At 32.8% G+C, this 14,347-nt stretch overlaps 2 protein-coding genes across 2 annotated transcripts; one reads left to right on the plus strand and one right to left on the minus strand.

The window, feature by feature from the left end:
- Positions 1-6,785: 6,785 nt before the first annotated feature.
- On the plus strand, positions 6,786-8,527 carry LOC145618383 (short chain aldehyde dehydrogenase 1-like). The gene is made up of 2 exons (XM_081673157.1): positions 6,786-6,925; positions 7,573-8,527. Exons 1-2 carry the CDS (start codon positions 6,867-6,869, stop codon positions 8,390-8,392), a joined length of 879 nt encoding a protein of 292 aa, XP_081529283.1. The 5' UTR covers positions 6,786-6,866; the 3' UTR covers positions 8,393-8,527.
- Positions 8,528-9,922: 1,395 nt separating this feature from the next.
- Positions 9,923-12,538, minus strand: LOC145617377 (short chain aldehyde dehydrogenase 1-like). The gene is made up of 2 exons (XM_081672069.1): positions 12,416-12,538; positions 9,923-10,969 (listed from the first exon to the last, which is right to left on the minus strand). Exons 1-2 carry the CDS (start codon positions 12,451-12,453, stop codon positions 10,108-10,110), a joined length of 900 nt encoding a protein of 299 aa, XP_081528195.1. The 5' UTR covers positions 12,454-12,538; the 3' UTR covers positions 9,923-10,107.
- Positions 12,539-14,347: the final 1,809 nt, after the last annotated feature.

Genomic DNA, 14,347 nt, shown 5'->3' on the forward strand with positions numbered 1-14,347 from the left:
TTAGTGAACCACGTAAAACAATGTGTTATTATTAATTTTTATTAAACTATCTTATACTTCCTCTTCTCAAAGTAATCTACACAATCAGATTTTGTACACATGTCGATACACTAATACATAATCAACAATATTCATACTCAAACCAACACCAACATATGCATAATTAAACAGCAGGGTTTCATATTTAAGAGCAAACAAGCAACAATTGCAGCCAATAACACAAAAAAGTAAAATAATTAGGGTTTAGCCATAGTTACGCTACAAGTTCAGAGATAGGGGGAAGTCATTAGGGTACTTATCCCTCAGATAGGCCAGGTAATATGGATCCCAGTCGCTGTAGTCGTCCTTGAAGACAGATCTAGACCATTTTCTGCCCCCTAAGAGAGCTTGAGGTGGCTATTTCCTTCTCCGGAGTCTCCTTCTTCTCCAAATCAGCATTTTTTAGGGACCCCTTCTCACCAACAGCCTCTTGAACAACAACAGCAGTATACTCGGACATATCTGGCACAACCGCCACCTCAACAGCCGCCTTCTTGGGTGGATATACAACCACAACCTCTTCCTCATTGTTTCTTGAACTGTAAACCAACTTAGCCCCAATTTTACCACCAGAGTACCTCGCAAACGACGTAGAGCACCTACAAACAGGTTTCATCACTCCATCGCCGCGTCGTGCAATGTACAGAGTGGACTCATTGTCCTTCTCAGAGCGTTTCAAGGACTCTTTTTCGTTTTTTTGGGACTCATATTTCCAGAAATGCGAAGGAATTGATGTTAGGGTTTCACAGAGAAAAGGGAAGAGAAAGAACAGAGAACTAAGAGGAGAGAGAAAACAGGAAGAAGGAGGAGATCTAGGGTTTATGAAGAGAATCTAGAGATTTCTCTTAAAGAAGAGAAGTTCGGGCAGCATCTTCGAGGGCAATTGAATGAAGAATATTCAATTTGGTAGTTGGGAAGATGAAAGATGGTTGATGAATTAAGAAGTAGATGGGGTAATTTTTGGTGGGAATGGTTAGAGTAGATTAGTATAGAGTAAGTTAAATTAAAATTAAGTAATGTAGTTTACAAACAATTAAACAAACTTTTTTTTTAGAAAAAAAAAAAGGTTAGGGTAAATCTGACATTTTACCCTAAAAAACTTACTACAAAAGAAAAGAATAAATTTTGTTGCAAGTAATGTGTAACACCCATTTATAGTAATTGTTGCGAGTAAATCGTAACGAAGGGAGTATACTAGCTGTTTGAAATTAACGCACCATAGACCATGTTTAGCAGCACATTTCAGGCATCTAAATTCTAATTGGTAAGACATAAAATATTTAAGACACCTTACGTACTAATTGTAGGCCTGTATATTTGAGCCAGGGCAACTAGGGTGATTTTTCAAGACTCATGGAAAAAGGCCCGTGTTTTTTAGGAAGTATTTTGTAATTAAGCCACGGTAGTATGTGGTTTATATTTAATTTGTATGCTTATGATATGTACTACCGTGCATTTGGCTTGGTTGTTGTCTACACTAGATGAGTTTCCTTTTGTACCTAGAAGGCTAGTTGGTCTTACGTTTGAGTACCGGAGATTAGGGTTGTACACCGGTCCAAAACCGGACCGGACCTGACCCGGACTTGAATGGACCGGGACCTGAATCCTTGATTTTTAAGGACCGGAGACCGGACCTGAATCAACAGGTCCGGTTCCGGTCCAGACCTGAAAAATCAGGTTCGGTTCGGGTTTGGACCTGAATAGTCCTAGTTATTATTTTTTTTGATTTTTTTAAATAATATGAAAGTGTAGACCTGTTTAGACCTGTTTGGACATATTTGGACCTGTTTATGGACCTATTTAGACTTATTAAATAAAAAAAAGTACTTTTACCGATTTCAGGTCCGGACCTGAAATTTCCGGGTTTTACCCGGACCGGACCTGAAACCCGGAATCCTTGAATTTCAAGGACCGAGACCGAACCTGAATCTACAGGTCCGGATCAGGTCCGGTCCCAACAGGTTCGGTTTAGGTCGGTTTCAGGTCCGGGCCAGTTTTTGTACACCCCTACCGGAGATAATCAATTATAATGTTATTTTTGCCATTACTGAAAAAATGAAAAAGAAATGATAGTTAGGGTATGTTTTTGTGAAATTGATTTTTATTCCCTATATATTTCCACCCACTATACAAACAAGGTATATTATTGACATATTTTCATATAATTATCAATCTCATTTTCACCTTTTAGTCCCCAAACCCTCATTCTCAAATTCCAAATGCCCTATAAATGATTATAATTATTTGACAATCACCTTAACTAAAATTTATGTAATTAAAGGCATTAGATTGAGATGTTAATTTGATTATTATAATACTACTAAAATAGCTAAGGTGCTAATAAGAAACGTGTCATCTATATGACTACTATATCATAACAGGATTTCATTTGGCCCTTTCACTCAAAGTTTTAACTTTTAGGGAAATTCCCATTGGTACACTCGTGGTTTTGACTTTTCCCATTGATACACTCTAAAATTTTTGCCTTCCCATCGGTACATCCATGGTTTGGTCTTTTTCCCAACTGTGACTAATACCGTTAAAAAGTATTTCATTAACTAAAAATAATTAAGGAAAAGACTATAATACCCCCTTTAAACATCTAATGTCTTGATTTGCGTGTCGAAAATTGTTCGGTTAAAGTTTTGGGAATCATGTTAGTCGCTAAGGATCCAAATTAAACTCGAAATTAGCAAAAAAAAAATAACGCAAATGTCTCATATGCGTTCAAAAAATATCTCGATTTGCGTGCCATTACTTTTTTGTGATAATAATTGTTCAGTTAAGGTTTTAGGGGTCATGTTGACCCTCTATGGATCAAAATCGAACTCGAAATTGTCAAAAAATTAACGAAAATATCTCATTTTGCACGTCATGATATTTCTTTTTTTGTTTTGTCATGACACGCAAAACGAGACATTTTCGTTAATTATTTGACATTTTCGAGTTCGATTTAGATTCTTAAAGGGTGAAAATGACCCCTAAAACCTTAACCGAACAATTATTATCACAAAAAAGTAACGACACGCAAACCGAGACATTTTTTGACATGCACATGAGACATTTGCGTTATTTTTTTTTTGCTAATTTCGAGGTCTGGATCCTTAAGGACTAACATGACTTCCAAATCTTTAACCGAACAATTGTCGACACGCAAATCGAGACATTAGATATTCAAAAGGGGTAATATAGTCTTTTCCTTAATTATTTTAACTTAATGGAATACTTTTTAATGGTGTTAGTCACGGTTGGGAAAAAGACTAAACCATGGGTGTACCGATGGGAAGACAAAAATTTTGGAGTGTATCAATGGGAAAAGTCAAAACCACGGGTGTACCAATGAGAATTTCCCTAACTTTTAACCTAATTTATTTTGTAATCCGCATTCTTCCTAAAACTCCGCATTTGTTAGCCTATGAAAATAGCTAATACTTCGTTAGTAATCACAAAAATCTGTATAATTTTAGAAATTTTTTATTTTTCAAACAGGTATAGACTATATTTTAACATGGGCAAGACAACTAAAATAATTTTAACAAATAGGCTAAATAATACTAGTAAAATTACGACTATTGGCCAATAAGATGCCTTAAATACCTTGAAAATAGAAATAAATAAGTTGTAGACCTATTGATTAACAGCGTATGATTCAGACGTCAGAATTTCAGAATTGCAATATCTGATCTACAAGACCATAGCCACATGGCAACTTGAATGTTCTGGCTGTCAACCAATTTATTGCAGTATGAATAAATTATCTACAGTTTTACTTGGCCTGTCATGGTTGGCCTTAATATCACCTATATCATAATTGATGTGTCAATTTTGGTCAACAGCCTAGATTCACAAGTCACAACATTTCAAGTTATGATATTAAAATAGTACTTCCTGCGTTCTATTAATATTGCAACAAGGAGGAAATAACGCATCCAAATGCACATTTTATATGCTAAATATCTATAATTGTGTAAAAGTGAAATTTATAAAAAGTTGATATTGTGAAAGTATTTTTTGAGATAAATCCAACAATATCTCACATGACTATATTTTGCTTAACGTATAAATCATATAATATGGTCAAACAAGAGTGAGGAATAGTGCAACAAGTCCATTGTTGCAATATTAACAGAACGGAGGAAGTATAAATTTGGTATAGTATAATACATACTTCGTATATACTTAATCTGTTTTATTTACTTGGAGTACATTTTTTAATACTCGGTTTATGTGAAATATTAGATTGTTAGGTAAACGAACAAATTAATTGACAAAATTTTACCATCATTAACAATAAAGTGATAAGTTGTTACTCGATCCATTTTTAAATACTTGCTTCATTTCTCCATGCGCGGAGTTTTAGGAGAAATTGGAGAAACTAATAAAATATGGAGGTAGTGAGGTTGGTAGAAGAATAAAAAGTTATAAAAGGCAAAAGTAAGTAAGAGAATTGGAGGTGAGAGAATATGAAATTAATAAAATGTGATTTATGTTGGGTCCACTAGATGAGAGAAATGAATTAAATATTGTTAGAGCTTTCCAAAAGGAAAATGAAGCAAGTATTAAAAAAAACGGCCGTAAAAGGAAAGTGGAGTAAGGGTCTGTTCACATTTACTTAATTTCAGTTCAGTTCATTTCAGTTCAGCTCCAATCAATTCAGTTCAGTTCAGCTCCTAATTTCCCTATCTCATAAAATATTCATTTCAGCTCAATTTAGTTCAATTCAGCTCCAATCAGTTCAGTTCAGTTCAGCTCCAATTAGTTCAGCTCAGTTCAGTAATGTGAACAGGCCCTAAGTATTTACAAACGGAGGGAGTATAATTTAAATTTTATAACTTAATTGTCTAACCACTTTCTCAAATAGTATGCTGAAAAGGTGTGTTGTAAGTAAAAAGAATTGAGGAAGTATAAAATATTATATACAATAATACAATAGTATAAATCAAATTGTGTAATACAATTAAGCTGTTCGAATTTGGTTTGGACTGAGTTGAGATTTTTGTGTAGTGGTTTATAACTTGTACAAGTAATAAGTTGAGATTTCTGTGTAGTGGTTTGTAACTTATAATGTCTCACAAATCACAATGTATTACTCGTTGTCAAGCACAATCATAGTTGATAACTTGATACTTGTTGAATTTTAATTTTTGAAATCCAATTGTATCAAAATCTTTAAAGCTCACATATTCTAATATTTATCGAAAGATTAACGAAACTAAGGGGGCGTTTGGTTCACGAAATATAGGTATGAGGTATGGGTTTAGAATGACTAAAATCCATACCATATGTTTGGTTGTCAAAAATATGAATTTCAAACCCATATCTCAAACCCATGAGGTATGGGGTTTAGAAACCTTGGGGGGAAAGTGGGTTTGGCTCATTCCATTCCCTTAGGTATCAAATAAAAGGAGAGAATAGTGAGATATTTCATTCCAGAATTAAACCAAACACATGGTATTAAGTATCAAGTTCCAACCCGATACCACGTTAACCCCATACCACTCTGTGAACCAAACGCCCCCTAAAAGTTAAAACTAATGGTTAAAATTTCATGATTGGTTGGTTATATATTAATATTACTCACATTTCACTTTGGCTGATAGTACCTAGATTATTAGATACATCCCCTAAAAATAAAAATAGAAAAATAAAACTGAACGCATTTATATTTGATTTTCAGTAGTGATACCCCAGATTATTTATTTACCTGTTTATATAATTAACCACAAGGCAGAAGGTCCCTTTCCGTCCTCAACCACCAAATTTCCGGCCCAACGTTATCAGATAACTTTAATGAAATTTACAAGTACATTTGAATTTATTAACATTTTTAATTTTGACTTATAATTATTAGAAATGCAGAATATGGATCCGAACAATCATTTTCATTGCATTGAAAACAAGTTACCTATATTTGATATGGCTAAAAAGTTTTTTTTTTTTTTTTTTTTTTTAAATTTTTAATTTTTTTATTTTAGTAATTTTTTTTTCTATTTTTTTTTAATTAAATGAGGTAAGTAGGCAAGGAGCATTTAATAAAATAAAAATGACCATATTGGTCGGCAAGAATTTACCGTAGTTTAATCTGTTGATTATTCGAGAAGTTTTGGTAGTAAAGACTGTCAAATATCTATGTACAATGGTATATTTATTGTATATGTACGGTATATATACAATATTACATAAGGAGTATATAAGATTAACAAAGTGTTAGCTCACTTAGTAAGACTTTTACCTCAGATTCTAAAAATCTGGGATTCGAATCCTATCAAGTGAGTATTTTTTTTTAAAATTTAATATATAGAGAATATGATTAGAGACAAATCTAAGAACTAATAAGACCCTACGTGATTTGACTATATTCTGTAAAAAAAAAATAATAATAATAAAAATAAAAAGTTGAAAATATATAGAGCTTACCGAGTATATTCCAATAAAAAATAAACTATGTAAATAGATATACAAAGTACTGTACAAGTTAAGAAACTACCTCTAATTTATCGGCCTATTGTCAAAATAAATATTAAACATTATTAATGTCTTATTGTCAATGAGTTGATGAGTGTATATACATAAGAAAAGGTAGGTTGGAGATGCATGGTGTATGTAATTAGTTGCACGTAAATAGCATGTGCATTAAATTCTTTCAAAATTGCATAATTTCAAATACAAAACTCGGGAGTCCTGCTATAAATATTAAATTCTCATTTCATAAATTTTAGAAGCATCCAATATTTGAAATACTATTGTCCTCTTTTTAGTGGCATTCTTTCTGCGCCTTTCCTTCAATAGAGTTTGGAGCGTCTCCCCTCATAAATAAGCTTGCAAATATGAATGGCAAATCTGCAAATATGAATGGCAAATCAACAACTGTTCCTATTGCTAAGAGGTATGCTCTTTTATTTTATTCTCTTATCTTTTTGTCATTGTCTAAAACATACTTGACTGAAATCATTTTATAATTCCATATATATATGTCATACTTCGTATATATTTACAAGTAAACTACCAACATAGCCAATTAGTCATATATCGACGTGAGTGGGAGCTTGGTAGATCCATCTGTATGTCGTGGCCTAGTTCCAAGTAAGAGCCTCATAACCCCTTCCGATTCCCCTTCTTCCTCCCAACAACTATGCAAAGGTGCACTGGCCCAACAGGAAGGGGGTGGGGGTTTGTGCCTTTGCATAGTTGTATTAGTGGCCCGAATATAGAAAATAAAATATACGCTAAAGTCAGGACTGTCTTGCTCAGATTATTCTTCACCACATATATATATATAGTTGCAATACATATTATACATGTTTTTTTGGTGAGTGATAAGCTAGTTTACTAGATGAGATATATGTATAGTATGTATTATGTATACATGTAAATACTACCACTGTTTCATGTTATTTGCAACAAAGGAATACTTTATGTCTCGCAAATAACATAATATCCTTTTGTTGCAAATAATATGTAATGGAGGTAGTATAATAATAAAAATATAATTTAGCTAACATATGATATATTTATTATTATTTTATTTCACAGGCTAAGAGGAAAGGTGGCAATTATAACTGGGGGAGCAGGAGGATTTGGAGAGGTCACGGCAAAACTCTTCGTCCAACATGGAGCCAAAGTCATTATTGCCGACGTACAAGACGATAAAGGCGTTTCCTTGTGTAACGAAATTAATGCTACCTACAATCATGGTGACAACGACGAAGAAATAATCTCCTATGTGCATTGCAACATCTCCGATGAGACCGACATGAAAAACCTCGTTGATCTAGCTATCTCAAAGCATGGAAAACTCGACATCATGTTTAACAATGCTGGTATCCCGGGTGATATAAACCCTAGTATTGTAGGTGCATCTAGTGACAATTTTAAAAAAGTGTTCAACATTAATGTGTACGGTGGTTTCTTAGGGGCTAAGCATGCCGCTAGGGTTATGATCCCGAACAAGTCCGGTGTAATCCTCTTCACCGCGAGTGTTGCAGCTTTGGTTGCCGGGGAGTCACCACACGCGTACACAATGTCAAAGCACGCGATTATTGGTTTAATGAAGAACTTGTGTGTTGAAATGGGACAATATGGCATTCGAGTCAATGCAATTTCTCCTTGTGCCGTATCTACACCGTTACTAAGTAATGCGTTAGGGATGGATAAGGAGGGTGTTGATGGGTTGATTTGTGAATCGGCCGTGCTTAAAGGGGTTGCACCGGAGGCCTTAGATGTGGCTAATGCAGCGTTATTTTTGGCAAGCGACGAAGCTAAGTTTGTGAGCGGACTTAACTTAGTTCTTGATGGTGGGTATAGTGTCACCAACCCATCTTTCTCCATGGCCGTGAAAAAGTTGTTTTCATAAAAGGATTTTAATCATTGGAAGGATCATGTATGGGTTGTAACGTACTTGGATATGAGTAGGCTCAACTTATGCCTTTTTGTGTGTGTGTGTGAAAGTATGTAATTGTTGGTGTAATCCATTTCATGTATAATATAAATATCTTGCTATAATGATGTCTTGATTTCGAATATAAATATATGTAAGCAATATTAATTTTTATGTAGTCTTGGCCTGGGTTCGTCATGTTTTGGTTTGGATTCAATATTGTAGTACGTGTTTATGTCTTTATGAGCTTGTTTTTGGCAATACAGAAGAAAAGTGATAAGAGCCCCGATAGTACTAGTTGTTAGGACTAGGTTAGCAGGGGTTAAGGCTAGCTTACGACAAGAGAAGAGACAACTAACACACAAGATTAGTATTAAAGTTTCATTCTAAAATAGAAGAGGCTAGAAGTCACCTTCTTATCATTTTTCCGATATGAGACAATTGCTCTTGACACGCACTATTAATTTAAAACCACTTACTGATGATTTAGCGTATGTACCCTTCTAATGAGTCTTGAAAACCTATTTTGTATAGTCCGGATAATAGTTTGAGAGCTTGTATCATAGTTCGAGAATCGAATTTCTTGTTGGTTGGCTAGCCTAGCAACATTTATGGGTCGTAGACAATGTAATAACTTCAAGAATGACCACTTGACTATGTGTAAGAATACAATAATACAATCTTTGCACACTCGCTTATTGTTCTTCTTGCCACTGGTCTGTTACAATAATAATCTTCACATACTCAATTATTGTCCTTATTTCTATTTGCTAGCCAGCAGTACGTACTAATTAATTGAATGCACCCTATCAATTATCAGTCTAAATTTAATTTTTGGAAAAAGCTTGCTATTCTCTACCATGGTCCCACTTGCGACATGTGAATATTGAATCACGTTGTTAGGAAGGTTGCAAAGACACTTCATATTGTAAGCAGATAGCATTTTGTATCATTTCCGTACTAACTATGGCAAAAATTTAACATAGGGTGAGGTTGCCCGCATTGATCCGCCATGCGATTTTACCCTATTCACCCCCTAAATTATACAATTATGCCCCTTCTATTCAAAAAAAAAAAATACAATTATGCCCCTTGATATATGTACATAAATTGTATATCAGGCTTATCAACTTATATTTCCTCTAAAAAGGATACATCTTGGATAACCCATAACCACTTAGTTTCCTAAATCCTTTTTTATAATGATAACTCATCATACTCTTAAGTCACAATTACACATGTTAAAAAATAATCAAAAGGGAAGACTACATGCAAATCATCACTTAAAGTTACCTTAGATTATTATAATAATCTATTTATTAATAAATTGGAATGATTTGACTATAATAATCCATTATGTTACATATATTTGTTACAAAAATCAACCAAATTTCATTAACTTCTTACATTGTTAAAAATGAATTAAGAAATAAAAGAAGATAATGGAGTTTGGTTGATTTTTGTAACATATATATGTATATGTAACAATGTAACATACAATACTCTTTTGATTTTTGTAAGACCTTAGCAAATATGAGCTATATAGTTAATTGTAAAGATTAAGATTTTAAAAATAAAAAGTATTTGGGAAAAAAATGAAAAAGACAAGTCCTTTGAGTGATTAATTATCTCTCTTACTTTAGCATGATTTTTTTTGAGAGGACCACAACTAAGTCTTGCAAACCCCACACTCAAGAAGTATAACCTTGTGATGCAAGAAAATTTTGTAGCACAAAGGAGAAAGATGGGTTAGTAATGCCAGAACCACCATCAATCATGAAATTAACACCGCTCACAAACTTAGACTCATCGCTAGCCAAGTACAACGCGGCATTAGCAACATCCTCAACATCCGGTGTCACACCTTTAAGCACCGTAGCTTCACACAACAACTCATCTACCGTCTTCTTATCCATCCCTAATGCATTGACTAATATCGGTGTAGCAACACCACCAGGGGAAATAGCATTCACCCTTATGCCATGTTGCCCTAATTCCACACACAAGTTCTTCATCAAACCTATAATCGCGTGCTTAGACATTGTGTAGGCATGGGGTGATTGGCCTCCTATCACTGATGCCAAGCTCGCGGTGAAGAGAATAACACCGGATTTCCTAGGAATCATAACCCTAGCGGCATGCTTAGCCCCTAAGAAACCTCCATACACATTAACATCAAACACCTTCTTAAAATTTTCATTAGTTGTGCCTAATATAGTAGAGTCTAAATCTCCTGAAATTCCTGCATTATTGAACATGATGTCGAGTTTTCCATACTTGGAGATGGTGAGATCGATTAGGTTTTTCATGTCGGTTTCATCGGAGATGTTGCAATGCACGTAGGAGATAATTTCTCCTACGTGACCATTGTTAATATTATGGTGCCCATTGGCCATGGTACTAGAAGCCATTATTTCGTTGCATAAGGCTACGCCTTTTTCGTCTTGCACATCGGCGATTATGACTTTGGCACCTTGTTGGACAAAGAGTCTAGCTGTGGCCTCTCCGAAACCGCCTGCTCCTCCAGTTATGATGGCTACCTTTCCTTTAAGCCTGTATAATTAATTGAAAAGTCACATTTTTTTTTTCATTTTATTATAAATATACTTCTAATTTAGGCTATTTTCATTTTTACCAAATAAAGGAGTATATATATAGTAGTAAAATAAATGGTACGCGCTGATTAAATACTAATGAGTAATCACATGATTTTACAAATTGAATTTATATCTTAGACATTTGATGATATATTCAAGAGCTAAATTCTACTCCCTCTACTCCACGATATAGGGCTTGTTTACATTTATTGAAATGAAGTGAACTGAACTAATTGAAGCTGAACTGAACTGAATAGAGCTGAAAATGAATATTTCATGAAAGAAGGAACTTAAGAGTTAAACTGAACTGAACTGATTGGAGCTGAACTGATTAGAGCTTAATTGAAATTAAGCTAAAGTGAACAGGCCTGTAGTGTCTATTTTAATTGTAACATTTGATCATTAATTTTAATTTCATTATAGCAAAAATACAAAAAGTTGATTACACATTGAAAGAATCTAACAATATATAATATGATTATGTTTATGTGTATATTAATGAAAATTTTATGTCAAACTTTGTAACATTTGACTATGAAAAAAAAAATAAAAAATAAAAAATAAAAAATTGAGCAATATATTATGGGACAAAAGAAAATCGACAAAATACAAAGTGTAATGCATTGTGCAACTTATGTTGTCAAATTTTGTCACTTTGTCTGCTTAGATATCTACTATTTCATATTATTGTTACATCATAGCTACTAAAATTTATAGCATGATAACGTTACCAAAAGAATTGTTCGAATGTCAATATCACATCATAACTCGATCAATGCAAATTGCAATCAATAAATTCGTCATACTTTGTGAACCCTAATGACCAAAACCATTTGTCACCCAATTTATGTGATCTTGAAAATATAATATTTAAATCCTTGTTTGAAAGAGCCAAATGTTAAATAGGTTTTAGTATATAATGATCTTTACAAGATTTTTAAGGAAAAATAAATCATCATAAGATTTGAATGCCTATATATAAACGTAAATCTAATCCATGTCAAAATTAAATATTAAATGGTTTTAAAATAGACCGGATCAAAAATTGAATTATTATATTTTTCTACTCGAAGACCATACTAATAGTCTTCGGTCAAGTCTAATATCTACTTTTCGGTGCAAATCGAATAGCCTTTGAGCACTCCTAAGAGTCTTAACTAATAGAATATAAAACATAAAACATATTTCTGAGCCTCAACCATCAGCTTAACCTTTTAATTGAGGCCTAAGAATATGTTTTATACTCTATCACTAACAGCCTAATCATAAGTTTCCACTTATTTCATTCAAACAAGTTATACGTACAAAAAAATGTGTTAAAAGAAGGGATCACATGACATATAAAATACTATTTTGAAATTAACAATTACGTGCGAGAGGAGAAATAATTAATGAAACTCACCTCTTGGCAATAGGAGCTATTGATGACTTTCCATTCATTTTATAAAACCTTTTTTTTTTCTCCCTTTAAGAATGTTCAAATTCTTGAACCTATCTTTCTATATGGAAAAACAAGCACTAAAGAAAGCTATATATATCACTCAAATGTCGATGCTTAAATAGCATTCATACATAATATTAGGGGGTAGCTGAGAATATGTAATTAATAAAATTGCTTTCTTCTATGAAAAAACAAAGACTTGTGCACAATTACACATCCGTTTCCACATGCTACTTAGTTCGTGTATAGGTGCAAGGTGCACCTAACATAGAGTAAAGACCTCCTCTTAATCTCATGTGATTGAGATGTGGACTTGTGGCCCTAATCAGAAGGTATGGTCCATGTGATAATTAAGGCTATTGCAATTTGAACACCATTTTGTCAAATAATTAAAGCTTTCATTGGTTGGTCTACTTCTTTGGTTTTAGTTGATTTTGTACGTGTCGTGTAATAAAATCAGAATTTAAGTTATACTGTCTCAAACTCATGATTATAATACCTACGTTATACCTGCCAAAAAAAAAAAAAAAATACCTACGTTATTACGTTACTATATTATTGAAACGATAATACTTACAAACTTTTTGGTATACATTGAATTTTGTTAAGGATATTCTTGTGATCGTTGATAGATGTGACAATTTTTCATTGATCATTCTTAGATGTGGTTGAATTGATTGGCAATGTGGTTGGTGGCCGGTTAAGAACTTAAGGAAATTATGTTCCCTTGGAAGAGGAAAGAGGCAATAGAATTCAAGGTAGTCTCCATCGCCACAAGAGGAATATTGAGAGCAAATTAGATAGCAATTTAAAGGCAACTAAAAGGATTTATATAAATTTGTAACTGAGATAGAATCAAAAAATGCAAGCAAAAGCTATAGTCTTGTTTGTTTGCTTGTATTTAGGTATGATACTGAAAAGATACTTTGTATTAGATACTTAGATAGTGTTTGGTGTTCTTAAAAACCAAAACAAAAAAAAAAAAAAAAAAAAAAAAAAAAGAAAAAAAAGATAGTGTTTGGTAACTTGGGTTTGATTTGAAATCCATATATTCAAGTCTAGAAATTGAAATGTTGAAATTGAATTCCAAATTAGGTATTTAACTTATACCAATCTATTGAAACCTAGAATTTAATTTCAATAATTGTAATTTAATTTTAAACATTTTGAAATTAAGATTATTCTAATGTCTTAACCTACTCTGATTATAATATCTACAGTATATAACAATATTAGAAACAATTACTTAAGACTTTTTCGACACAAAAGTTTTCTGAGGATAACCATAAAGTAGTGTGACAAATTTTCCTTCACAACCTCTGAATATAGCATAGTTTGCAATGAATAGTATCTACTAGTAGTAACAGGATTGGTGGAATGCTGGTTAAAGAAAATATACTATATTGGTAAAGAAAAAGAGGGGAGAGAATTTTGCATATGACAGGATCAGAAATATTAAGAGCTAATTTGATAACAACGGCAAGCAAAATAATAAGGAGTAAGAACCTGTTCTCTTCACCTTAATTTTGCTGTACTAAAATTATTTTTACTGAACTGAAATTATTTTTGCTGAACTTAAATTAATTTTACTGAACTGAAATTATTTTTGCTGAACTGAAATTATTTTTACTGATTTTCTATTATTATTCTTCTTTAAGAAAACTGAATTTTACTGAACTAAACTTATTTTTACTGAACTGAAATTATTTAGACTGAACTGAAATTAATTTTACTGAACTGAACTTATTTTTACTGAACTGAAATTATTTTTACTTAATATTATTTTTTTAAGGTGAAGAGAACAGGACCTAATTTTAAACTTTTGTAAGTAAGATACGTATAATAAAAGTAAACTATAAGAGAAAGCTTAGTCTTTTTTTTTTTTTTTTTTTT

This window comes from Chenopodium album, chromosome 26 (genome assembly GCF_948465745.1).
Source record: "Chenopodium album chromosome 26, dcCheAlbu1.1, whole genome shotgun sequence".
NCBI lineage: Eukaryota > Viridiplantae > Streptophyta > Magnoliopsida > Caryophyllales > Amaranthaceae > Chenopodium > Chenopodium album.